The 27,751-nt window shown below is 54.8% G+C and overlaps 1 protein-coding gene across 1 annotated transcript in view; it reads right to left on the bottom strand.

Annotated features, from left to right (window-relative positions):
* The window catches only part of LRP5 (LDL receptor related protein 5), a 103,334-nt gene that overhangs the window by 13,827 nt on the left and 61,756 nt on the right, over nucleotides 1-27,751 (bottom strand). Inside the window, exons 8-17 of the mRNA XM_073217229.1 lie at nucleotides 20,939-21,155; nucleotides 18,889-19,178; nucleotides 16,862-17,088; nucleotides 15,445-15,629; nucleotides 12,988-13,311; nucleotides 11,276-11,475; nucleotides 7,419-7,627; nucleotides 6,246-6,436; nucleotides 5,505-5,714; nucleotides 2,291-2,416 (exon numbers count right to left, since the gene is read on the bottom strand). Of these exons, the coding sequence (XP_073073330.1) occupies nucleotides 2,291-2,416; nucleotides 5,505-5,714; nucleotides 6,246-6,436; nucleotides 7,419-7,627; nucleotides 11,276-11,475; nucleotides 12,988-13,311; nucleotides 15,445-15,629; nucleotides 16,862-17,088; nucleotides 18,889-19,178; nucleotides 20,939-21,155 (2,179 nt within the window). The remainder of the gene's footprint in view (nucleotides 1-2,290; nucleotides 2,417-5,504; nucleotides 5,715-6,245; nucleotides 6,437-7,418; nucleotides 7,628-11,275; nucleotides 11,476-12,987; nucleotides 13,312-15,444; nucleotides 15,630-16,861; nucleotides 17,089-18,888; nucleotides 19,179-20,938; nucleotides 21,156-27,751) is intronic.

The following is a 27,751-nucleotide window of genomic DNA, read 5'->3' as shown; positions in this document are numbered from 1 at the left end:
TCTGGGGGTACACGGAGCGGTGGGCTGGGACTCTGTGGGCGGGCAGTGTGCCCACAGGAACCTTGCTGAGGAGTGTGCCAAGGGCAGGAGGGTAGAGACAGCATGTGGAGGTGGCGGTGGGGGGGGGGAAGGCTCCCGGAGGAGGGAGTTTCATGAGGGGAGGAGCTGGGAGGGTGCAGGATGGGAGGATCTGGAGCCACCTCGTGCCAGGCGACTACAGTGAACCACAACACCCCCGGACCCAGCTTCCTCAGCACAGTGCCCTAGCATGGGCCGGATGCCCCACAGCGCTCGGTGAATGGCACTGTGGGACTGTTCTGGGGGCCCAGGGAGTGGGGCCGGGGTGGGGGTTGGACAGGCTCCCCTCATCAGCTGTGCAGCCTGACAAACCACCCCCCAGCCACCCAGATACTCTGTTTGGTCCCTAAAACAGAAGCAGCAGCCCTCTGTCATGGCTCCTCGTGGGGAGTAACAGAGAGAGCAGGGTGTGTGTGTGTGTGTGTGTGTGTGTGTGTGGCTACAGGTGGCTTGGGAAGGGTTCAGTGGCACTGAAGCCATGCAGGCTGCACCTCGCGCCATCTGGCTCCTGCCATTCATGAGGCACAAGGGTCCGCATCGCCTGGGCACTTCGGCGAGCCCTCACCCTGTGACTCCCTGGAGAAGCAGCCAGGGAGGACTGAAGATGGGTACACAGTGAGCACACGCTGCTTGCATTACGAGGAAAGGGCCTGGTATCCTCCAGTCTGGAGGCTCAGGGCCCGGGGCAGGTGCTGAGAGAGGGGCCTGTCCCCCATGGGAGTCCAAGGGAGAGCTGAGAGCTCTGAGCAGACCCCACTTCAACAGGGCGGCTTAGACAGCTGTGGGAGCCGCACGGCCACTCAGGATGCAGAGGCGCGTGAGCTCTGGTGCTGAAGCTTGGGGAAAACAAGAGGCTTAGGGGGGCCAAGGGAGCCCCCACCAGAGCACAGACACGAAACGGACCCTCTGCTCTCGGCCAGGCTTTCTGGGGTCACAGTGTGAGGTCGGCAAGCAGAAAGACCCAGACAGGCCCTGCAGCCCTGCTCGCTGGGCTCCCAGCAATGGCCGATCTCTCCAGGGAGCAGACAAGCTGTGAGAGCAGGCCTCTGTACTGGCGAGCGTGTGCTGAGCACCTGCTGTGTGTAGGGCATGGTGTGGGAGTCACGGGTGTAAGAACAAGAAGAAAGGCACAGGATAAAGACCTGCCCCAGGAGCTCAGAGGAGAAGCAGAGATGAGAGGGTCTCAGGTAGAGAGGCAGCCCTGGGGATTGGGCCTCACTGTGGTACAATAACACCTGTCACTTTTTATTACTACTGCCATCCCCATGACTAACAGTAGCTGCATCCCTGTGTGCCATGTGTCAGGGACCATGCAGAGCGCTCTGTTACTTAATGCCCATAACAACTCCATCAGGGATGTGCTCTCAACCTCTCTTTTTCACAGAAAGTGGAGGCTCAGAGAAGGCAATTGACTAGCCTGGAGTCACTCAGCTGGGATTTGAACCAGGTCTTCTGATTCTACTCACAAAGTTGACTACTGCCCACTCAGCTTCAGACCTTCAGAGGAAGAGGGCCAAAGGTAGGGGGAGGGGAAAAGACAGAACTACAGAAAGAAACAGACAAACCCACTACTGAAGTTGAAAACTTCAACACCCTCATTAGTAACAGAGCTCAAGCAGACAGGCAAGAAGGATACAGAGGACCTGAACAGCAATGCAATTAGCTGGGTCTAATTAACATTTGTAGAACACTCCACACATTAACAGCGGGATACACACTCTTCTCAGGCTCACACAGAACATTCACCCTGAGAGACCACATGCTAGGTCATAATAGATACCTGAACCAAGTTAAAAAGATGGAAATCACAGAAAGTATGCTCTTGGACAACAGTAGAATTAAAAATTAAACTAGAATCAGTAACAGAAAGATGGCTGGAATATTCCCAGTTATTTGCAAATTAAACAATACACTTCTAAATAATTCAGGGGCCAAAGATATCCTCTCAGGAGAAATTTAAAAATATTTTAACTAATCAAAGAAAATATAACTTATCAAAATTTGGGGGATGCAGCAAAAGCAGTGCTTACAGGGACATTCATAACCCTTAATGCACCAATTAGAAAAGAAAGGAGGGTAAATGAAGAGACAATTGGCCCTGGAAACTGGATGCCACAAAGACTCTGATTTTAGGTGTTAGGCAACAATTTGGCAGGCAGAGAATTAGGTCCCTGTCCAGCATCCCAAGAGAAAGCACTGAGGTCACACCTACCACCACAGGTCAGTAGGTTCTGCAGGAGCACGAGGTGGACTGGGCATGAGCACCGTGGCGTCCCATCACCCTTGGCAATGCAGATATGGGAGCAGCCGCCGTTGTCCTGGGCACACGGGTGAGCTGCTGTAGAGACAAAGCGGGAGGGGGTTGCGCTGTACCTCCCACCTCAGTGCTGTAGCCAGAAGATGCTGGGAATGAGGGCCAGGCAAGAACTCACAGGAACTGGCACTCCTGTAGGCCAGGTCCCTGCAGATCCTCCCACGTAATTCCCAGGGCAGCCTATGAAATCTGTTTCCACTGACACTGTGCTTTACAGATGAGAACAGGGGCTGAAATCACTTACAGAACCTGCCCACTGCACCCCAGCCCGTGGGCACCAGCTCTCACTGCCCACAGCCATCACTCTACCCTGTCCACCTGTCCCTCATGGTGTGGTGGCACACCCAGATGATATGTCCACATCCTGATGCCCAGAATCTGCAAGTGTGACCTTATTTGAAAAAAGGGTCTTTGCAGATACAATCCAATTAAGGATCTGGAGAAGAGGTCAGCCTGGATGTTCAGGGTGGGCCCTAAATCTGGTGACAAGTGTCCTTATAAGAGACTATGGAAGAGGTGAAGACAGAAACAGAGGAGGAGGCCATGTGATGGCAGAGGCAGCGGTGTGGGACACAAGAAGCCCTGCCACCACCAGAAACCAGAAGGGGCAGGGGCCCCCGGCCCACCCGAGCCTCCAGAGCCAGTGCAGCCCTGCGACACCTTGTCGGGCTTCTGGCCCCCAGAGCTGTGGCGGGATGGTTCTGCGGCTTTAGTCTTCCGGTCTGTGGTGGTTTGTTAACACAGCAGGGCACTGAGTCCCTAGGAATGAAATGCGTCCAACACCTGAACAACGGGAGGGCCCGGGAGGAGGCTGATCACCTTGAGTGACAGGAAATGACAGGAAGCTCCCTCTGCATCCCCAGAGCCAAAGAAAAATCACAGTGTCCCTCCTCGACCTGCAGGAGCAGGTGTTTGTAAAGTGACAGAAGCCATGGTTTAGAGCAGAGGTCAGCATACTGTGTAGACAAGAAAGAAAATAGTTTCGGCTTTCCATGCCAGATCTTCTGTCACAATTCCTCAAGTCTGCAAGCTGTAAGCAAAGGCAGCCCTGGGTGGCACACAGACCAACAGGTGTGGCTGTGCTCCAATGAAACTTCATACAAAACCGGGTGGTATCTGGGTGTGTCACTCCTGACCGTTGCCTCTGTTTTGCAGTTTAGGTGTGGGATCTTGTGGGGAAGCTGGCTGGGGGACCCCATCCCAAATCAACTCGGGAGAGCTCACTCAAGGATTCCTGCCCTCTCCCAGACCCAGGAGCTTCTCCATGTCACCCTAGACATTGCACAGTAGCACCCATGGGGGTGTCCCTCATGTCAACTATCCCTGTGCACTAAAGGCTGCCTGGCCCTCCCATGCTCTCAGGTCCAAGGAGCTGCTGGCCAGCGTGCTTTCTGCTGCCATCGGGGGGTCTAGACATTCACGAGCTCAGCGTTCACTGCTCTGACCACCTGCCAGCCTTCTGAAGGCCGGGACACCCAATACCCGGAGATTTTGCTGAGGACGGTGTAAGGGGTCAGGTAAATACATGCATTCCAACCCAGATCCACGGGGTGCCTCAGGTGCCCAGAAGCTGGGGAGTGTTACCAGGCCCAGGCCAAGGGTCCACAGGGACAGAAACTGGCCACCCAGCTGTCAGTACAGAAGTGACCAATTTGCTGGGTCTGATGTCACACCCTGACGCACAGCAGTGAGCCCATCGGCCTCATTCAGACCCAACTGCTTGTACTTACAAAAAAACTCTATAGAACTAGGTTGCCAACTGGCCTGCCCCACTGGAGGTAAGCAGCTGCAAAGCCCCGTCGCTACAACACGGGGTCTGGCCTCAAGGGCAGGTCCCGGCATGTTCACAGCCAGCCAGAGGGGCGAGTTCACACTGTCTGTGAGCTCCACTTTGCTCAGCTGTACAGTAAAATTACTGTGAAATAACATACCTAATAACGTACTGAGCATAAGGCCTGGGATGCAGGACAATCAAAACATGGCGTGGCTGAGAGGGAGGCCAGGGGCAAAGACTTACCCACTAAGAGTGACGCTGGAGCAGAGTGAGACCCGAAGGACTAGCAGGAGCCACTCGGACGCAGAAGGAAAGGAAAGGAACGGGGGTGAGAGAGGGGGGCCCTGGGGAGTGGGGACACGGCCAGGGGGAGGACAAGGGGCCGGCATGGGGCTGCAGAGTGGGTGGAAGCAGGCGGTCTGAAGTGGCAAGACCTGGGGCCGTGACAGGACGGGCAGGGACGGCCTGGCTCACTGCGCTGGCCCTGCACCAAGCATCCAGCCAGCAGCCCAGGGGTACTTGCTGAACGAAGAGCAAGAAGAGAGTCAGGCAGCCACACAGACACACAGACACACACACAGACACACACACACACAGACACACACACACACACACACACAGAGACACACACAGAGACACACACAGACACACAGACACACAGAGACACACACAGACACACACACACACACACAGATACACACACACACACAGACACACACAGACACACATACACACATACACACACACACAGACACACACACACACACACACACAGACACACACACACACACACACACACGGCCCTAAACACACAAGGAGCCGTTTGTGGAAGAGCAAGACCCCAGGGGTAGAGGTCCCTCGTGCCCAAGCCCCTGGGCACAGCCAGGCAGTTGTAGGCAGAATCTTTAAACGCCCCCCCAATTTCCCACCCTGACCACAGCACAGCGGTCGGGATGAGCTAGTGCGCCCCTGTTTTGTTACTTCACACGGCAAAAAAGATTCTGTAGGTGCGACGAAGGCTACTAATAGCTGATTTGGAGTTAATCAAAAAGATGCAGATCTAAAAGTGGGTTGGATTTAGTTATGGGGCCCTTGAAAAGCAGAGCGGGTTCTCCAGTGGTGGGAGAGGAAGAAGGTGGGAAGCCCAGGGTCTCTCACTGAGATGGAGCGGGCACCGGCTGCAGGGCCTCTAGGAGTGGCAGGCGGCCCAGCCAATAGCCAGAGAAACAGGGCCTCTGTCTCCCAGCCCTCAAACCAGCCCAATCTCCTCCCTTATCCAAGAGGCCACTTCAGGGGTCACCATGCTCTGGGCAGATGCCCACCCTCCCCTTGACGTACAGAACTCCTCTGGGCTGATGCCCTCCACAGCGTGGATGCCAGTCAGGTGGGCGACACGGCCCTGGACACGCGTCCGCTTGTCCCCAGAGGTCTTCTCCACGCGCTCAATCATCTGCTGCTGGCGGTCAACCCAGTAGAGGTGCTTGCCCAGCACAGTCAGGCCCACAGGCTGCACGATGTTGGCATCCTCCAGGGTCAGGCGGTTGGCCCCTGCAAGCGGACGAGCACCCCCTAGTGGCAGCGGCCCTCAGCAGCTCAGCCCATGCTGGGCTTGGGAGAACAGAGGGCTGCCAGGGAGTGGAGGGGGGATTTTGTGCTCGGGACAGGGCTGGGAGCCGGGGCACATTCTCTGGAGTCAGGCAGACCTGAGACCAGTCCTCAGACAGCCCTGTGCCCGCCTGGGTGTCTCCCGTGGACCCTGCTGCTGGCCCCTGCACACACAGCACCTACCTTCCCCTCCCCTATCCCATCCCATTTTCTGGAGGAAAAACCCCTCTGAGCATTGCTGCTCACTCTTTTCCAGTCCAGGGAAGCACAGCCTGCTCACCCTCTCTGAGCCGCACCTTCTGCCCCTGCCACGTGGGGACCTCATCCTTTCAGGTGGGGGTATATGTGAGGTACAAAAACCCAGCACACTGTCCGCTCAAGGGAGCTCACTGACAAACCACTATTACCGATGCCTGAGGTCAGGCCTGCGGGCTGCCGAGGGACCCGCTCTCCAGGGAGGCCCTGGGTGCGTACCTGACAGGTCGCAGCTTTCGATGCGCTTCAGGTCTGCATCCACCCAGAAGAGCTTGCCCAGCACGTTGTCCACCACGAGGGCCACGGGGCGGATGAGGCCCGTGGTGAAGAGAACCTCCCGCTCGGTGCCATCCAGGGCTGCGCGCTCGATCTTGGCCGCTCGGTCCTGCATGTTGGTGAAGTACAGATACCTGCAGGAAAGAGCGGGTGAAGGCTGGGCTCCGCACCCTGTGCCTCGGCCAGGGTTGAGCTTGCCAAGCACCAAAGAGACCAGCCCTGACCCTCTGGGCATCCAGTGAGCTGTGGAAAGTTACTGGATCGAGGGTCCTCAGGGCAAGCCCCCGAGGCTGAAAGGTCACATCCATACTGGCTTGAATGGTGTCCCCCAAGAATTCATGTCTATCTAGAACCTCAGAATGTGACAGCATTTGGAAACAGGGTCTTTGCAAATAAAATTAAGTATCAAGACGAGGCCATACGGGTCAAAGAACGCCTGGAGGACCCAGAAGCAGGGTGTGGACACTCTGGCCCCCATCTGGTATGACAGCACCCCTGCTCCCCAAACCTTCAGCGCTCAGCTTCACTGCTGGGCTTCATGTCATCCAGCTTCAGGCTGCCCACCTGCCCTGGTTATTCCCTTTGGGACCCTCCAAGTCTGTCATCATGTCCCAGGTGCCCTCCCACCCATCCAAGAACCTGAGGGTGGACAGTGGGAGTGTCCAGGACCTTCATGGAAGGAAGATGCTCCCAAGAGTTGAGGGTGTACACAGTAAGGTAGTGAGCTCCCCATGGTGAAATATATGCGACTGAACAACCAGCCACCACTTGGGATGCTATGGAAATTTTTGCATAGGGGTCAAGTCTGATGGAGATGCTACCCAACCTGCCAATTAGAATTTACATCCTTCCTGTGTCTCTGAGCAGCCCCCCACCCCCGGCCCTCGCTTTCTGCTCAGGCCGTCCCTCAGTCTCTGCTTCTCATGCCGTGAATGAGTGGGTGTGCTCCCATGTGGGGCTCTGGTGGGACCGTGCACAGCTCCTGATCACTGGAATGGCCGGGGCAGAAAATCCCTCCCAGCCTGAGAGGTTTTCATCCAAGGGATACCCTGAATGTGCAGCAGGGTGCAGCACCCCATACCGAGGGGCCCGCCCACCCCCCCTTTGGCCTCGCACCCTCGCTCTGCGTTGATGACGATGGCCCTGGGCTTGTCGCGGTCCCCACGGAGCACCACGCCCATAGCCTCCCCATTTAGCCGGTGGACGTTGATGGTGTTGGTGGCCTCGCACGTCCAGAACAGTGTCCGGCTGTAGATGTCGATGCTGAGATCGTGGGGCTGTCGGTCTGGGTTCTGGCTTTGGCTTGGAGAGGTCAGAACGAAGGGCTGTAAGACAGTATGAGGCGAGCTGGCTCAGACGCTGCAGGGAGCACAGAGGCCTTGGTGCCTGACTCCAGACCGAAACCCAAAGTTCTGACCCCGCCTGGGGGCCTTTCCAGACAGATCAGCTCCCATCCACATGCCCATGGGAGAGCAAAGTGGTGGTTCTTCCTGTCGCCTCTCCAGGCCTCCTCCACCAGCTCGACCCCAGCCCAGCCCAGCCACCCAGCCACCCAGCCTGGCGGCGCCCATGCTCTCCTGGCCCTGCTCCTGCTGCACAGAGGGACCACCCGGTAGCTGGATGGTCAAACCAGGATGAGATGTCCCCTTCTTGAGACATCTCTGTTCTTGCTTTCTTGGACTCATGCTTTCGGGTTAAGACCCTCAAATCTTGATTTTTAAATTTAGGGTGCCAAGATAACAGGTATACAGAACGGAGGTCTGCCTGAGACCCTCTTCCCTGAGAGAAAGGGATCGGGGTACAAGGCCAGGTGAGGGTGCGTGGATCCCAAGTGCATCCTGGGAGTGGAGGGGCTGGTCGCACCTCTCTGCCCAGGCTCCCCCTTCTCTGCTGCAGGTCTCCACCCCAGGAAGATTCTACCAAGAGCTTTGCCTGACCCGTGCCATCAACTGCTTTCAGGGCCACTGAAAGAAGATCCCTTCAGAGGGGCCTCGTCTCATGAACTGAGGCAAAGGGAGGGGGAGCCCGGAGCCACCCTCAGCCCTCACATGGCAGAGGCTGGATGCCCGGGTGCATCCGGCCTCCTCAGGTTACTCCAAGACAGCGTTCAGGCTCTTGGGTGACTTGATCTGGGGCAAAGGGGGTCAGTCACCTGGAGCTCCTGGGCTACTGGCAACTGTTTGATGAAAAGTTCCGTCCTCTGAGAAGGGCACCATTAAGATGACGCTCTAGGACGGGTCGCTGCAGACCCTCTTTATCTACCTCTTTTCAGCAGTCAATAAAACAAGAAGTCTCCTGGTGGACAGGAAGACCCCTTCCCCAGGCCCAGCCTTTTACGCCCCACCCCCACCTCCCCACACCAGCCTGGGGCCAGTCCTGCTGGGCACCTGGAAGTGTGTGACTCACATCTGAACACAAAGCACTGTTTAAATGGTCAGGTGTTTCTGTAGATAACCACGTCCCCAGGAGTTGTAGGCCCTGGGAGCCAAGTGCCAACTCCAACCGGGCACACTTCTTTCCCCAAAGCCATGAAACTCTCTGGCTAAGGACCACAGCTTCAGGCAGATGATAGGCTGGGAATGTAGCACGATTCCAGCCAGCCCTGGTCGGACCCATGCTCCTCAGGGAGGTTCCCTGGTGGGAGCCAGGCTTAAAGCCAGACTCTGGGACCCCAGTCATCAGAACACGCAGCTTGGCATGAACGACACACTGCCCACACCTCTCTCCACAGGCAGACACACACAAGGAGACAAACTCTAGCGACTGGCCAGTTTTATAAAACCAGATCTCCCATTTTAAATAAGGAATAATACTTACACATAATGCAAAATTTCTTAGGAGAATCCTGTCCTGCACCATGATCAACACCCCCTCTCTACGCCAGGAAGCAGTGCACCTGGCCGAGCAAGAACGTCTGCAGCAGCCCAGGGTGGGCGCTAACCACATGTCCACTGGCGGATGGATGGAGGAGCCCAATGTGGTTCACTCACATGATGGAATATTCTGCCTTCAAAGGGAAGAAATTTCTGACTCCTGCTATGACATGGATGAACCTTGAGGGCATTATGCTGAGTGAAGTAAGCCAGAGAGACACTGTGTGACTTCACACAGAGGAAGCACTTAGCGTGGTCGGACTCACAGAGGCAGAAGGTAGGACAGGGGGTCCTAGGGGCTGGGGAGTTAGTGATTCACGGGGACAGGGTTTCAGTTCGGGATGGTGGAGAGCTCTGGGGAGGGGGGTGGGGCAGGTGGCACCACGACGTGAACGCGCCTGATGCCGCTGAGCTGTGCACTTGAATATGGAGAAGATGAAAATGTTATACTGTGTATATCTACCACATAAACAAGTCTAAGAAGTAGAAAAAACAACTTCGCCAAGTAGATAATAATTTGGAACACTGCCTTGGGGGCCAAGGGATGCCCTGATGAGGACCCAAAGCCACAGAGGGTGGAGCTGAGCCAGAGATTTAGGGAAAGGCCCATGTTTTCCAAATTAAGCGGAGACGCAGGAGCTGCCCCTAACAGGCTTTCCCTTCAAAGTTGCCCACCCCCCCCTGAGTTGCCCCTCATCATGAAAGAATACCTCTCAGATGAGATTTTAAGGCAATTTGCGCCCACTAACTCTCACAGCAGGGAAGCCACAGTCCATCAATTAACACTTCCCAGTCTCCAAAGGACTCAAAGTGACTGTCAGCTGCGGGGAGGGGGTGGGAGGAGCCCACTCCCACTCCCATCAGGCTTGGCTCCCACTGGGACGGACGGACGTTACCACAGCTGCCCAACCCCCTGGGCTTTACCACCAACCAAGGCCACTGGGCTCAAAGGGCAGCTCCCTGACTTCACACTGCTGCCACTGAAGCGCTTTGTCCAAGCAATGCCCGGCCCCCACAGACAGCATGGCGTCCAGTTCGGGACAGACACCGGTCATCTGAAAATCTCCCCTGAGCATTTCTCTGCATCGTTGTCATAATGGGATCAAGATCTCATCAGAACAACAGAAGACCCTCTGCTGGCCACTCGATGGGGAAAGAGACCATCAGTCCTGCGGCTTTTGTCGAAGGAGTCTTGGGAAAGGGGCACGAGGAGCCAGGCAGGTCTGAATTCCACACTACCGGAAAGCCAGTCACAGCCGCCTGCCACACGGAGACAGGGAGGCCAGAGGCTGCCGGACAGCCTTCCTGCCGTAGGGCAGCGAGACCTAGCAGGAAGGCAGTCGGTTCTGCTGGGACGTGTGTTTGGAAAACGCGACTCTGTTCCCATACAGTGATGTTATTCGGGGCAGTTTCACATTTGCTGATGTACAATTTCATGCTTGAGAGACACTAGGTGAGTCCAGAGCACCGAGGGCAGTAGCCGGGCACACACATGCACACGCACCGCCCCCCCCCACGGTCTGCCCCACCCGCACCGGGGTTACAGCTTCCATCCCACTGCAGACGCTTCTCCTAACACTGTTTCACAAACACCAGCTGCAACCTCCTGACACCCACGTCCTCAGCCAATGTCAGGTCTTTCCAAAGTAAAGCAGCACAGGATTTATGTATTTAAGTCACCGTAGGATTTCTGCATTGAACCATTTAACATGTGCAAAAAGGAGCTCCTGTATTTATGAGGTTCCTATCTTTTTTTGAGTGTCACTGACGGAGTTCTGAGAGTTGTGCACCCAGAACCGTCTTCCCCATAAGCCTTGTGGTTTTCACAGTGCAGTTTTGCAAAGCATAGTGAGTTTAAAGAACGCATATGGCATTGCAGAAAAGGCTACACAATTCCTACGAAATACAAATAAATCCAGACATGTGGGAATGAAAAATCCCACGAGGTTTGTCCCCTGCCCCCGCTCCCCTACTAAACAGTCACAAAACCCAGTGTCTACATCTAACCGCAGTCTAAGGGTTCCCACTGCTCAGGGTCCCAGCCTGCAGTGATGTGACAGGAGCCCACAGCACCCCCCACTGCCGCCCCGGGGCACCTGCCTGGGTGCCGTCGTCCTTGGCTCGCTTGATGTTCTGGCGCCCATCCACCCAGTAGATGAACTTGTCCAGTGGGTCATAGTCGATGGCCTTGACATTCCTGAGCCCGTGCAGAGGCAGGGTGAGGTCTGGGCTGTGCTGGTCGTCGGGGATCATCCGGCTGATGGCACATTTCTGGCTGAACAGCAGGAAGGCGGGGGGCACTAGAGGGAGGCAAGCAGATGAGGGGGCTGCACGTCAGCGTCTGGAGCCGAGCGGGGAGTCAGCAGGCTTGGACGGCGCTCCAGGTCGTGGTAAAGGGGAGATTTGTGCTCTCCCCTACAGGATGTATGCGGGAAAAAGGCTGGAAGGACAAAAAGCTCTTTCTCAGGGGAGGACTACGGGGAGCTCTCCTCTCCATGTTACATGGGTCTTTGTTGTTTCACTACTTTGTGAGTGTGTGTGTTACTTTTGAAATGGATATCAACTTTCTTTTAAATTATCAAGATTCAACAGAAGGCAGGCAACAGTGGGGACACATCCAACACCCACCCCCACACACAAGTACTGCTGGGCTGACTGTGTCATCTGCTGTCCACCCGTACACGCTCAAGTGAGCTGCTGAGAACCACAGGAAGCAAACAGTGACACCAGGAGGGGACTCTCTGCAGGGGTGTCAGTGAGCAAGGCCGCTGGGGTGCAGAACGCATCACTCAGAATGTGCAGGCCACTTTACAGTCACCATCAGAGGTATTGCAATTGGGCGGTGTTCGAATCCAAGCCACGGCCCCAGGCCTGCCTGCCACAGGAGCAGGGCCCGAGTCCCAGACGCCCCCTCGGGATGGCGGTCACCCATGCCTCTGCTTGGCCCTTCAAGGTAATGGCTCCTAGGACCCAAGGCAGCCCAGGAGTAGGGAGTCCAAGGCTGGGCCCCAGGCCTGTTGCCCAGCAGCACGGGCCTCAATAAAGCCCTCTGTAGCCTTAGGTTGCACATCTATACAACTGTGCCCAGGAACACCAGCCCTCCAAGTGCCCAGGGCCGCATGAGGCATTTGGACAAACAGCCTCACAAACTACCAGAGGGTTATCACCAGCTCTCTGATGTCTCAGGAGAAAAGCCTGCCAACAAGAGGTAGGATTCTTCCTGGGGCCAGTGGGAGAAAGCCACCCTCAGGCTCTCTGAACCCCCCTTTCCTTATCATCAAAATGAGAACCTTTAGAAAAGGCCTACCTAATACAGAGACTGTGAGAATTCCATGAGTGTATGTGAGGCCAAGTGACAAAGGGTCAAGAGCAGGGGCCCTGAAGCCAGCCTGTCTGGATTCAAACCTTATCGGCTGTGTGACCTTGGGTGGGTTACTACACATCTCTGTGCCTCAAGTTCCTCATGTGTGAAATGGGGACAGTGATTCTCCCAACCCCGTAAACGCGAGGATCAAATGCCATAAAAAGCGCTCGGGACAATGCCTGCTCTGTGAGTGAGCGCTCTCCCCCAGTGACTGGTCTTCACACCCAGACATCCTTCTGGGGAACGTGCCAGCTGAGGACTTAACCCAGCAATAGGTCCTCCACCCAGGCTGCGCCTCCCAGTAATGTGCAACTTGTGCAGCGCACAACCTGCCCAACATCCACGTATACCAAATACCCCCAGACAAGAAGCTCCTTTCCACCTCAGCCTCCAGAGCCGGCCTGATATAATGTCGGGGTGGGGTGCAGGAGAAAAGCTAGACACGTACAGCTGCAGTTGCGGCTGCTGGGGTCCAGGGTATAGTGTGAGGCACAGCTGCAGCGGTGGCCACCAGGGATGGCGAGGCACAGCTGCCCACACTGCCCATTGCTGTGCATGCAATTGTTGAGGCCATCCTGGCGGGAGGAGTGGAACACCAGGATGTCCATCACGAAGTCCAGGTGGCCCTGAATGAGGGTGCGGTTCCGGCCACTGGTCTTGTCCGCCCTCTCAATGCTGTGCAGGTTCCAGTCCGTCCAATAGATGTAGTCACTGTACTGTGTGAGGCCGAAAGGGTGCGGGAGGTCGTCGGCAATCACAGTCCGCTCCTGACCTACATGGAGACACATATTGTCAGCAATGCATGGCCAGGCCACAGCATAGGGTGCCGTCAGGCAGACCAGGTCAGAGCCGCCTAGCAACCTCAGGGTTGTTAAATTGAGCAAAAGAAGCCAGACACTAGAGAACACACACTGTATGGTAACACTGATAGAAAGTTCTAGAATAGCGAAACTGGAAGTCAGGGCAGCAGCCACCCCTTTATGCCAGCAGTGGAGGACTTGTGAAATAAACCATGGGGTAACCATTCGGTGGTGTAGCCATGCACCGAGCATACTTATGTGCACCTACCGTGCACCTTGGGGTAAAAAGCAGGGCATGGGGGCTGAGCTTAGGGGAGGGGGAGTGTGCAGGGCCTCAGGGACACTCAGCATGTTATGTCCCTCGACCTGGACACGGTTCTCCACGTCCTCACTTGTCAAACTGGGTGTGTTGTACAAACACTCCTCCAGGTAAGTTCTATTTCACAGTAAAAATGGTGCCAACAGAAACACGTTAAAGACATGAGAACATGCTCGTCAGAATAAGAGGAAACAGAATGAAAACTACACATGGCATGATCTGGAGTCATGTTTTAAAAACTATTTTTAAAAAGTAAAGTAGTGAAAACAACCTTAAGATATCAACAATTGAGGATGTTTACTTTAAAAATCACTCTAAAAAATGTTGAAACTATAAAGTAATATGCCTACACATGAATACTGGTAATTACAGAGTGTTGAAATACTAGAAAATTAATTTTTCTTCTGATTTTTCTGTATTTTCAGAAACTTTCTAAATTGATTATTTTATTATTAGAAAAAAAAGTTATTAAGTAAGATGCTCCCTGACTGCCTCCATCAAACCCCCACCCCCACCCCAGGGCTCCAGGCTGGGAGCAGACAGGTCCCTGACCTCAGTCATCACTGTACCTAAACACCCCGAGCACAGGCTGGGGGCAGGCGAGCCACCGTCTCACGGCAGCTGCCCGAGGACGACGCCAGCAGCATTAGGTGGTACACTGAGGCACAGAAAGGGAGCTGGGCGGGAGCCACGTGCTTCGGGAGCGGCAGGGCCGCGGCCTGGCTTGCCCTTGCTCTCCCAGGGCCTCACACGTCAATAGCCTGGTGTGGTGGTAACGGGAAACGAGCTATGGCGGACCCGGGCCCATGCACGTGGCCGCCCTCAATCTGCAGGGTCATGCGGGTTTTCAGGGCTGTCGCCGGTTTCCAACCCGGCGTGCCTTCCCTCCAGGTAATGAGCTCAGTGACCCTGGGAGCCCGGAGCCCTGCTGTGACTGGTTTCTCATCTGGCAACAGCCTCCTGTGATTCACTGCGGGGCTGGAGTGGGTCTCGAAGACACAGTCAGACCTTGCCGTTGGCCTCATGGACCAGGACAGTCAGCGTGCAGGGTGGGTGCTGTACGCCCAAGGCAGAAACCAGGCACTGGGGTGCCAGCTCTGCCCCACTCACTTAGTACCCGGCCATTGAGCTGGCCTATGATTCAGTGACCTCATCCGCAAAACGGGCACAACCACGCCCACCCCCTAGGTGGCAGCAGCAGTAATTAGGAAGGAAACCAAATTCGGTGGCACAGGCAGCCCCATCACCTGATGTATCCCCGGAGAGTGGACATGGCCACAGCCCTCCAGCACTGTGTGCTCTGGGTTTAAATCCTGCCCCTACTGCTGGTGACTTGCAGACTTTTTTTTGTTTAACTTTACCTCCAGGTGTTGGGTGGAGCCTGGGAGCAGTCTCAGAACAATGCCTGGCACACAGCAGGTGTTCAAGGTCAGATGGAGATTAAGTGTGTGGCCCTGGGGTCTCAGCGGTGCTCTGGGATCTTAGGCAAGTCCTGTGACCTCCCTGGGCCTCAGTTTCCCCATAAAAGAAAACCTATACCGTGTAGTGTGGGGCCAAACTAGAGTCCTGGCACAGGGCTTAGCTGTCACCAGGGCCTCTGTTGACATGCCCACAGCAGCAGAGCCAGGAGTGGAAAGGGACCACGGCCAGGAAGGCCCCAGCTGGATGAGCACTCAGGTGTGTCCACACCTCCTGAGGCGCCTGAGACTCACAGGCCAGAGGACACAGTGCAGCGGGGGAGAAGCGGCCAGCACCCCAGCCCCTGCAGGACCCCACCAGGCCTCACCCAGCATGTTGGACGACTCGATCATGTTGGTGTCCAGGTCGGTCCAGTAGAGGCGCTGGTCAGCGTAGTCAATGGTGAGGTCGTTGGCTCGGCCCACCTTGTCCACCAGCGTCACGCAGTTGGTCCCATCCATGAAGGCCCGCACGATCCTCGGCTTGCCGCCCCACTCCGTCCAGTAGATGTAGCTGGAAGGGACAAGGCGAAGGGCAGGTTTGCCCATGCTCAGCACAGCGCAGGGGGACACGACAGCCACCACCTCCTTGGCACATGCCTCCCTACCCAACAGAAAGCTGCATCTAGGACGTCTTCTGGGAAGCAGGGAAGGTGTGACGCCCTTAGAGCCCCCAGGACCCCCACATTCCCCTGGGGGCTGTCACCATGGCTCCTTGTGTTCCCTCCTGAACTCCCAGGGCATTTCAACAGCAAGGTGATTTTACAGACACAAAAACCGGATGCAGTGATGAGGTGACCCTGCAATAGAACCTCCAGGCTGGGACGCTTTTGAGGGACAAATGCTGACTAAGCTGGACTGGACGCTGAGTGATGGGGGGAGACCAGGATGAACACGGGTGGATCCAGATGTACAAAAGCAAGACCCCTGGGGTGGGCAGTAGCCGCACCTCGCTCTGCTGCCTCCGGCAGCGGGTCCTTCCTTTCTTTCGCAGCTCCAGAAGAGGAATCCTCATTCCAGAATCACCTACATTTTACTTGCCCTTCTGCTAAAACCTGGGCTCTTCTCTTTGTTCTGCCATCCCGAGATTCTTCCCTCCCTAACAGAGCACGCGGCAGGCAGGGCTTGGGGCTCTCCATGCCCATCACCGATGCTTTAGGGGTGAGCACAGAGAACTCTGGTGCAGAGGAGTCTGGCCGCAGTGCCCAGCACGGGACCCCCAGGCTGCTGGCATCTAAAAGCAGTGCCACATGAGACAGGTCAAACTGTGGCTGAGCAGCTACGAGAAGCTTCTTGTGAGCAGCCTGGAATCCAAGTGCCTCCAAGCGGCTCTGAGACAGCGAAATCTGGCAACACAGGGCAGGGAACAGGGCTTCTTGGCCCAGCTCTGCTCTAACTGCTTATGTGACCCTGGGTAAGTCACTGAGCATCTCTCAGCCTCAGCTTCCACATCTATAAAATCAGGGGCAAAGATACACAGTCCTTGCTGCCCCAGGATGGTGATGGAACCACCCACCTGAAGGTGCCTGCTACAGTGGCTGCTGGTCCTTCCCACTGCTGTGGGCCCGTTTTCCCTCTGTGAAATGAATTAGATCCTCCCAGGGGTCCCTCCAGCCCAACCACCTCGATGCTAGGGGTGGGCAGTACCACTCAAGTCAGAGTGCCAGGCGGGAAGCCATGCACTGGCTGATGTGGAGAATTGGGAGGGAGATGAGGTCACACAGGGCAGACAAAAGGGCCCCTTACCCTTTGGTGGGGTCCAGGGCCAGTGACCTCGGGTTGTCCAGGTCCCTCCACACGAGGACCTGCCGGAACTGCCCATCCAACCGGGCCACCTCAATCCTGTTGGTCCCAGTGTCTGCCCAGTAGAGGTTCTTGCCCATCCAGTCAACGGCCATGCCTTCTGGGTAGTCGAGGCCAAACTCGATCACGTGCTCCACCGAACTCCCATTCATGAAGGCTCGGCTGATGGTCTGGGAGCAGGTGAGGAGAGGGACACGGGTTAGAAGCCGGCATTTTGTGGACATCCAATCATGAGGTCTCGGCCACCCGGAACACCTGCTGACCACATCTGGGCCCAGATCGCCAAGTTCAGCAGTTTTTAAACGGACGTTTGATACGCAGCAAAATACAACGTTTTTAGAAAAAATAACTTAGCACTATTTATATATTTATATTTATACAGATACAGCCCATGAGCCTTAAAAACAGTTGGATCCTTTCACCTAGTAATCTTCCTCATAACATTTGATCGCAAAGAGCTTACAAAAATATAAAAGATGAGGAACTACAGACACACCTGGGAGACACTGCGGGTTCCCTCCCAAACACAGCCAACAACCAAATAAAGCCAGTGAAACAGACTTTCTGGCCCCAGTGCACGTAAGGTCATGGCTATACTGTAGTCTATTAAGTGTGCAATAGCATCATGTCTAAAAAAAACAGTACATACCATAATTTAAAAATACTTTATTGCTAAAAAGTTAACCATCATCTGAGGTTTCAGTGATTCATAATCATTGATCACAGATCACAATTATAGAACTAATGAAAAACTTAGAAATATTGTAAGAATTACCCATTTGTGATACAGAGACACACAGTGAATAAAAGCTGTTGGAAAAATGGCACCAACAGATTTGCTTGACTCAGGGCTGCCACAACCTCCAATTTGTAAAAAAAAAAAAAAACAGTATCAGCAAAACACAATAAAGCAAAGTGCAATACAACGAGGTAGCCTGTACTAAAAATGCAAAATAAAGGCTTTTACACACACAGATGTTCATTACTGAGGGACTGTTCAGAGTTGGAAAAACTGGAAGCAACCAGAACATTTAAAATAAGGGAATAGTTAATAAAATGGGGAGTCTGTGCAGGGAAATATTTACACATTTAAAGAATCATGTTAAAGAGTTCATAATAGGTGTTTACCTGTTACAATGTTAAGTGACAAAAAAACAGCATAAAGAATCCTCTGTAGCATGTGATTGTGATTATGAGAAAAACTAAACGGAAAGAAACTCAAAGAAAATACACGGAAGCATTAGCAGCAGTTTATCGGGGCCTGGGGACTATGGGTGATTTTTATTTTCTTCTTTATACTCTTTTACTTCCTTCTTTACAAATGAACCCTTGTGACTTTTAAAGTCCGAAAATCTTTAAGAGATATGGAATATAAACGGTAGAATATAAGATAAATGATTAAACTATTTCAGTCGTCCAATAATTGAGACTAGGAGTCAGCAAACTCCTTCTGTAAAGGGGCAGGTGCTATTTAGGCTTCAAGGGCCACGTGGATCTGTCACTCAACCTAGTGGGACAAAAGTAGGCACAATCGATAGACAAATGGGCGTGTGTCTATTGACGTGCAGTAAAACTTTATTCACAAAGCCAGAAGGCCAGCCCACGGACCCAGTCTGCCAAAACCTGTGCTGGAAGGCGACATGGCCCTGTCATCTAGGATGTTTACATCTGCACAGTCTGCTGAGCGAGTGGGTGCTGGTGAGGGAGTGGGGGAGGGGGGTGAGTCTAAGAACAGTGTCGATTTATAACCAACATTTCAGTTACACCGTCCCTCTAGAAAAGCCCATCTGTGTGTCTACTTGGATCTGCTCGCTTAGTTTACTGCAATAGACTAACTGATATTTTATTGGCTTGGATTGTTACAATAAATACCATTCTTTAAAAAGAACCGTGAAAGCCTCTGAAGCAGTTCATTAGAGCCAAGGCATTCACAGGAAAGCTTCGTGCACAAGACGCCTAGCAGGCCGTACCTTCAGGCTGACGTCTGTCCAGTAGATGTGATTGTTGGACACGTCAAAGTCCAGCGCGGACGCCTCCTTCACGCCGGTGAGCGGAATGGCCACGTCGTTGTTGTTGGTCTCCAGGGAGATCCTGTGGATGGCGGCCCTGCTGGTGAACACCAGGAAGGCCTCGGGGACGATGCAGGTCTTCAGGTCGCTCAGCAGCTCCAGGCCGATGGGGCAGCCACACTTGGTGGCATGGGGTGTGAAGAAGCACAGGTGGCTGCAACCCCCGTTCCTGTCTGCACACGGGTTGGTTCCTGGAAATACACATGCCTGCTCTGAACATCAGCAACCCAGCAGCAATCCACGGCAATGCCGGGTGGGGCCCTAGGTGGCGCTGATGGAGACCAAGGTCCCGCCCTGGCTCGGGACGGGCAGGAACAAGGGTACTTTAACTTGCTCTGTCCGCACAGCAACCTGTGGAGGAAACTGAAGCCCAGAGAGGGTGCTGAAGGTCACACAGGAAGCGGCTGGGACAGAACAAACCCAGGAGGTCTAGCCTGGCCTGAGATCCGGCCCAGGCAGGGCACAGACGCCACAAGGTGGTGGCAGATGTCCCCCTCCCAGGCTGGATCCTGGGCTGCAGGCCGACCAGCCCTTGAGATCCCACCCAAATGGTTCCAATTCCTCGTGCACTCAGCAGCCTCAAAGACGCAGACAAGCCCAGGATAGCCTCTTTACTAGAGCTTTCATGTATTTTTGGCCAGCCTGCTAATTTCACCCATCTACTGAAGTGCTGTTAAAATTGGCTTTGATTTACTGTTAAATGTTTCAACTAAAAAAAGACTCTTTTCCCCATCTCTCTCAGTAAATCTTGAGATGAGCTAGGGAGAGAGGAAGGGAGATGAGCCCCATTTCTCAACTTAAATTGTACCCTATGGATCATCTTTTTTATCTGCTTTTGTTTTTTAAACACTCACAGGCGGGTCCCATCTTCCACAGTGGCTAATGAATGGGTTTTAAAAGGTGGCTGAAAACTACCATCAATCCATTGCCTTTGCATCAGCGTGATGTTGCAACTCAAGGCCAATTCCATTGACACAGGTGCACTGGCTGCTTCCCGGCCGCCCCACCCCCCTTCCTCCAGCCCTTTCCTCAGCCTTCCCTTCTGCTAGGCAAACGCTGACATGCGCCTGCTGCTCCCTGAATTCCAAGCTCAAATTCCCTCCCTTGCGAAGGCCAGGCACCCCTCACATTCCGGCCACAGCCATCACATAGTGGTAGCGACTAAGGTGTCTCACCCCTTGACTGTAAGCTAGCGAGGGTGGCACCGGGTCCTCTAGGGGCATTCATTCATTCATTCATTCATTCATCCAACAGAGGTGTGTTGAACATCTCTGATGTGCAGGTGCTGGGGTCCCAGCTGGAAACAGAGGCCCTGCCTCCATGGAGCCCCCGGTCTCGTCCCCCCCAAACACATGGACCCTGCTTTCTCCAGTGAGGCCTGACCTGCATCTGGAATCCTTTTCATACAGATAAAGCATGTTAAGTGAGCTTTCTGTAGACCCTGGCTTTCAGGTAAACAGTGTGCGCCTGAGGGGCCCTCCCGGCCACTCCAGACAACAGTCACAGCTCAGCCCAGCGATGCGGCTGGGGCAGACCTGGGATGAGGCCTGAGCTCGGCCACTCATCAGCTATGTGGCCTTGCCTCCTCTCTCCCAGCACACGTGGGCAATACTGTAATCAGCATACAGGGCTGCTTTGGGCACTAAGGTGCAGAGCCAGAGCACCGCATGCCCAGGCACTCATCAAACACTAGGTGCTGCTAGCGCAGTTATCCCAGCAGTGCAGGCCACAACCACTGCCTAGCCAGTATCTCTGGTCAGTACACCACCTCCATGCCCGCCTGTCCTTAACCAGGCATCAGCACCATTTCCTACCCTCCCCATCCCAGTGGATGCGCCGGCTGTGGCCCCAAACCTGGCTGCCTGTGCTCCAAGGGCAGCTACAAGCCTGCGGCTTCTTCCTTGAGCTAGTCGGCACGATCAGTGCGTGGCTGGGGGCTTTCAGGACTCACCAACAGCCCTGGCCACGTTCACAGCCTTGAGTCCCATCAGGTCAGGCAGCTGGTCGATGATGACGTCCCGGCTCGCCTTGACCTTGTGCACGCGCTCGATGCTGCGCCGCTGCCAGTCGGTCCAGTAGATGAAGTCCCCCAGCAGCGTGAACCCGAAAATGTGCGGGAGCTTGTCTTCCAGGAGTGTCCGCCTCTTAGTCCCATCGACGTTGATCACCTGTGGGACGGCAGACACAGGTCTGGGGGAGTGTGGCGAGTGGGCCGAAGCTGCATGAAACGAGGGGCTCGACCCTCAGGGGCCTCGGCTCTGTCTGTATGGCCCAGGCCACTGTGCAAAGCCAGGTGCCACAGCTCACTGGGCAGCTGGACAAGTGACACTGGGTGACAGGGCTGTTTAGAAGCTCTCCCCACAGCCTCCCCTTCCTGGGTGTGGATGCTATAAGGGGAATTCCTCCTGCTGCCGGTCAGCCAGCAGTGGCCGCCAGAAGTACCGAGGTGTGGGTCTCAGACCAGGGCTGGGCTATCAGTTAGCAATGGGTGCCCCGTATGCAACACTGGACGCACCACCCTTGACGGGGGGTTGAGTTTCAAAAGGCTGAACTCCTACCGCACCGCCAGCCCTGGGCAAGACCTCTCACTTTCCTGTGGACTCATTTCTTGCTCATCAGGACCAGATGAAGTCTGAGGGTGCTTTTGGTCCCAAGCCTGAGCCTGTAGCGCTAAGATACTTTCCACCCCCAGACACAAAAGTGGCCATTTACTCTGAGATATAAAAGCTAAATCTTTTTGTTGAAGTCAGTGCTGATTAAAAGCATCACCACAAAAGCCACAGAGGAGAAAAACACTGTCAAACATAAAAACACCTTAACCCACTGAAACACATGAACAGGATCAGGTGTGATTCTGATGACAGATGACCCTGTTGGAGCTTATGTCAAAAGGAAGACTCAGTAAAAAGGCACCGTGCAAACTCCCGGGCTCCCCGGCCAGGATGAAAGAGACAGTGAATGAAAGGCAAGTCTCTACAGGCCTCCTGGGGCCAGATTCTATTCCCAGCTCACCAGAGAAGTCACAGACCCCCTCTGTTTTGCAGGTGGCAAAAACATAAGATCAATTCGTGGTTAGCAGAGGAGACTTTGTCCTGTTGTCGGACAGCACGAACAGAACCGCAGGGCCCCCGGCTCTGCCCTGCCTTGGGCAAGTCCCTGCACCCCATGGACCTCAGTTTCCCCACTGTAACTGAGCGGAGCAGCTGAAGTCACCCGGGAACATAGGCAAACAAAAAACAATGGCTGGGTCCCGACCTGGGGTGACTGAATCAGAACCGGAAGGCGTGGGCTCGGGTAAGGACCTGTAGGCTGCTCCACCCCTGGTAGTGCCAAGGAGCAGCCCAGGACAGAACACAGGGTGTGCATGACATGGTCCTTTGGACCACGAGCTGGCGGCTGTGGTCTCACCTGGAGGGCCGAGCTCAGGTGGTCACTGATTTCTGTGCCAAACTCAAGTGCCCCTGCTGGCCCCTCTGGGCAGCGGGAAATGGCAGGTGATGGATGGTCTGGCACGCTGGCTCCTGTTTTGAGCAGAACCAGGAACCTCCTGCTTCTCTTCCCCACAAGAGGGAGGCACATAAAGGCAAAGGAAACCCACTGTGTGCTGAGCACCAAGCTCCTCATGGAACCTCAGCACAAGGCACGCACCTGGCCGGGGTGTCGCCCCGGGATCAGAGCTGAGGTGGCGAGGGTGGAAGAAGAGCGTCCCCAGGAGCACACCGCCCAGCGCAGGGCTCAGACGAGGCCCGGGCCCCGTCCCACCCGGACTCAGAGTGATGGACTGGGGGACCGCAGACGAGGACATTAACGCTACAAAGAAGACACGCTCCAGAACCAACCAAGACTCCCCGTTCTGATACACCAGAAGGTCAGGGCTGCCTCGTCATGACTTCTCTCTCCCATCTCTTCCAGTCTTTTCTTGATTTTCTTTAGTAACTGAACTCCAGACATAAAGAAATACACCCACTTGGAAGAACAGCAGGACTCTAACACTTGAGAAAATAAATGATCCCGAAGTGGGCTTTTCACAGCAGCTTTTGGCACAGCTTGAGTAAATCCAATGCATCTATGAAAGTACATCTGCTGGACTGGGCCTTTCCCAGATCCTGCAGTAGGAGTGGGGCCTGTCCTCGGCGAGCACACCCAACGTGCCCCACGGGCCCAACTCGGGGCCCCTACCTTACCCCAGAGCCTAGGGTAACACTTCCAAGCAATTCAGAAATAACAGAATCGAATTTGAACTCCAAGAATGTTAGGGTCGGAGAGAGTACAGACAGATTTTCCAGGAGAAAGGCCAGCGAACTTCTCTGCAAAGGATCATAAATATTTTCTCAGCTTTGCAGCTATATGGTCCTTGCAGTGCAAAAGCAGCCTTGTAAGAACGAGTATGGCTGTGTTTCAATAAAACCTTATTTATGCAAAACAACCAAAATTGTTTGTGGATATCTGAAATGGGAATTTCATATCATTTTTGTGTGTCATGAAATACTATTCTTAATTTTTCAATCATTTAAAAGTATAAAAACCACTCTCAGCTTGAGGGTGGTATAAAAACAGGCAATCTGACCCCAAGGGCTGTAGTTTGCTCTGAAAGTTCCTGCGTCTTTGATTTCCAGGGAAGGAAATGACGTCTCCAAGGAATCACCTCAAAATGGTCAAGCCAGATGCAGAAGGCGCCCAAGTGCCAGCCGTGCGCCACCTCTGGCCTCTGCCTTCCTGTGCTCAGCTAACCCCACGCTCCATGCCCAGGTCTGGGTGGAGTGGGGGGAGAGGCGGGACCAGCAGAGCGGACACCAGCAGATCCCAAAGAAGCTACGCTCTGGAGAGCAGGGCCCACAGCTGTGGGGGTCTGCGGGGCCTCCCCACAAAACAGTGGGCCCCAGAAAGTCACCTGAGGTGCAGTTTCCTTATCCTGAATCCTGCTTCCACAGACTTGATCAGGCACCACATATGGGCCCAAGGCCAGTCCTTCGAAAGCTATACATTTAAAGGAAAAAGAGTTTGTTTTCTGATGGAATAATTACCACAAATGAAATGAAAAACCCTAAATTAAAATGGCTATGGTTATTTTTTTCCATGGAATAAGATCCTAAACACACTGCACACCTGGAAGCTCAGTCACCAGGACCAGGAAGTTCCAACTTCCTTCCTGAGGACAGGGGACACACAGGTGACCAGCCTTGTATCTGTCACTCCTGCAGTGAGTGCTTAATCTGGCCATAATGCCAGTCACCTCCACCAACGTAGTAAATTTCAGGAGCAGGTGGGTGGGTATATTTTTAACTTCTCAGTCTGTGGCTTATCCTTGGCCCACCTGCCAACCTGGCCTGTGGGGTGTGCAGGGCCTCCCCAGGTACTCAGAGAGCCCACCCCGATAGAGGACATCCACCAAATGTCAGCTGCAGGGGACGTAAGCTCTCCACAGTCCCAGCCAAGGAGAGACGGCAGGCGACCAGAGAGCCCAGGCATCCCGGGGCCCCCAGCAAGTTCACAGTAAGCCACACCCAGGTGACCCTTCCTGCCTCGGAGATGGGCCAAGACTGTGGGTCTGTGAGATTTCAGCTTGTCCCATCCTCAGGTCAGAGCAAACAGAGGGAAGCAACCGAGAAGGAAGCTTTATAAGCTCAAGTCTTCAAAGGCCCAGGACCAGTCCTTGCTCTCCAGCGGCAACGGCTGAAGCCACCATCCGCAGACCAGCCTGGTCACTGTGTGCGCCGGGTTGCTTAAACGCTTTGCCTACTTCAGGATTAAAGTAGGTTTAATCTTTGACTAAATGATTCCTCCCTCTACTCCAGAAACAGAAGGCGGCAAACTGCACACAAGTGAGAGAGACAAGGCAGGACTTCAGAACAAAGGCGCTGGAGAAGCAGAGCTGCTGCTGGGGAGCCAGAACAGCCCCCAGGCCCGTCCCCTCCTCGGCGTCTCCCGGGAGCACTGGGCCTCTGAGCACTGAGTCTGTCCTGCTGTTGCCGGCCTGTGTGCCCCTCCAGGACACTCCTCCAGGCATGGCATGGCTGTGTCTGTGCCCGCTTTCCAGCACAAGGTGGTGCTCAGTGATGCTGGGAGTGACCACCGAGGGCTGGGGAGATGTTGGTGGGGACGGGCAAGGCTTGTGTGGCACTGTGACCTGAGGGCAGTTCCGCTCAGGGGTGACCCTCCAGGCAGCAGCGGTAAGGGGGACACAAGGCATGGCCCGGTGAGGGGCATGTGGGAGCCACAGACAGTGCAGGAGGGAGTCACGGAGGGCGTGGGAGGGGCCGCTCCTGACACAGACCCATGCATCCCGAGTCCCCTGACCCAAGCTGGACTTCAGAGCCCTCCCACCTGCTTGGGGAGACCTGGCCGACTCCCAGGGGAAAGGGTGAAGACAGTGAGGATGAGGATTCTGTGGCTGAGCGAAAACACCGGCTGGCGGGGCTGCAAGGCGCCACAACTTCTAGAGGAAGAGATGCGTCCAGGTGGGACCCTTGATGTCACCTTTGTGGAGAGAAGAGCCCGCATAGGGGCCAGTGCATGGAGGAGGTGGGTGCTCCCCATGCATGAGCTCAAGGCACACACTGGGTGTCCTGCCAGTGGGTTTCAGCCCCGGGCAAGTGCGTTGTGTGTTCACTGTGACCAATGAAACTGACAGCGGAATGCTCTTGGGGTGAAAGGGTTACACCCAACTTTATTTCCAGGGGGCAGGTCAGTCACTAGAATCCCATTCAGTCAGAGCAAGTCTGCAGGCAGCAAGCCGATCTCTGCCTCTGCGCCTCTCTGCCCCCATAGCCGTCCTCTGGGCCTCCATCCTCGGCACTGCCACCACTCCAGCCTCTGCTCTGCTCTCCTGAAGCCTTGCCACCGTGTCGTGCCCAGAGTACTGGGCGGAGCTCTTTACATAGAGTCAACAAGCCATGTATTGCCCACAGGTGTGCAGTGAGCTAGCCAACCAGGGCCAGGGGAGAATCCTGGCCACAGGAACTCTCATTTTATCCACACTGGGGTAGCTGCAGGACTCTATGCTTGTGGGCTGGGGAGCACAGGAGGGAGGAGCTGCCTGGGGGACCCACACGGGACTCTGAGGGTCTGCCAAGAAGCAGATAGACGGGGAGACACGTGGGGCCCAAGAGGCCATCCAACAGCTTAGAGAGACAGTGAGTCCCAGCTACTTTTATGAGTAAAGTTGAATCTTGTAGCATAAAGCCTAAGAGGTGTGGTGGTCAGAGCAGGAAGGGCTGCAGCCCAGCAGGGCAGGAAAATGAGGAAAGTACCAGCTGGCAGGGGGTTGGAGGGTGTAGGGGAACACCGGGTCCTGCCAGTGAACTGGAGTCCCAGGAAAGGCTGAGCACAGACTAAGGGCACCCTTGCTGCAGGAATTTCCTGCCCCAAGAGCTGCTGACTTAAAGAGGGTTAAGGTGGCTTCCCAGGGAATTCTTAGGCCAGCAGGATGGAAAAGCAGGCGGCAGAGGCAGCTACAGGCATGCAGAGGGAGACCTGCATCCACAGACCTCAGCCCATGCCCATCCCACCTGGCTTCAATCTGCCAGTGTTGGGACTGATTTGGTGTCTTGCCAATGGGTTTCAGCCCCAGGCAAGTTCACTATGGATTCAATGAGACCAAGAAATGACAATGGAACATTCTTGGGGTGAAAGGGTTTGTACCCAACTCTATTCCCATGGTGGCAGGTCAGTCACTAGAATCCCATCCACTCAGAGCGAGTCTGCAGGCAGCAAGCCGGTCTCTGCCTCCAGGCCTCTCCACCCCCGCAGCCGTCTTAGTCTCTGTCCTTGGCACTGCCACCACTCCAGCCTCTGCTCTGCCCTCCTGCAGCCTTGCAGCCGTGCCCCCATGTCACCCAGAGCACTGGGCGGAGCTCTTTATATAGAGTCAATAGCAATGTATTGCCCACATGTGTGTGGTGAGCTAGCTGACCAGGGCCAGGTGAGAATCCTGGCCACGAGAGCCTTCACTTTATCCACAGTTGGATAGCCCCCTCTACCCCACAACCAACGACAAGGACAATTAGCCAGCAAGGGGGTGGCCCCAATCCCACACCTACATGGGGAGACAGCCACCACCTGACTCCCGTCTGTTCCTTATGACAGCAACGAGCTAGTCATCTGAGGGTGCTCCAGTCATGCTGACTCAGGGGCTGGCCTGAACCTGATTGCTGGGATGGCTGTCACAGACAAGGCCAGCAGGAGGCCCCACCCGGAGGGCAGCACAGGCCCCCCATGATCTGGACTCTTGTTCCATAAACCCCGTCTGTGCCATTAATACCGTCCAGATGAAGCCCTGTTGCGTCAGCTCAGCATTTCCAGACCTTTGTTCTCCTCCCAGTTCATTAAGGGATCAGCCACAGCTGTCCTGTAAAGTCCTTCTTGGGGACTGGTGGGCGGAACACGGGAGCCCGATTACCTCTTCAAAGGGAAAGCAAGTTTATCACCTTCCAAAGTTCCTTTCTTCCTGCGCCTCCCCTCTGTGTTCAGAGCCAGGCCATGTGCATACCCACTCTGAATGGAATCCCTTCTCCCCCTCAAAGGCAACTCAGTAGAAGATGCCCAAGGCCGGGCCTCAGGACCCTTCACATCTGCACTGGCCACTTTGATGTCTGCAGGCATAACCTCCCGGGAACATCAACCGAGGTTGGAAGAGGGCCCTACTCTGCCCTGATCTGTTTATATCCCCCTGACCATCCCACCCACTTGGAGTCCAACTCACCCCTCAGCTGACCCCCTTAAGCCTCAGAACCCACTGTGATCCCAGCAGGGCTTCCGCACCTGG

This window comes from Manis javanica, chromosome 11 (assembly GCF_040802235.1).
Source record: "Manis javanica isolate MJ-LG chromosome 11, MJ_LKY, whole genome shotgun sequence".
NCBI classification, from domain to species: Eukaryota; Metazoa; Chordata; class Mammalia; order Pholidota; family Manidae; genus Manis; species Manis javanica.
Note: the sequence above shows the minus strand (reverse complement) of the source record. Positions and strands in the feature narration are given on the sequence as shown.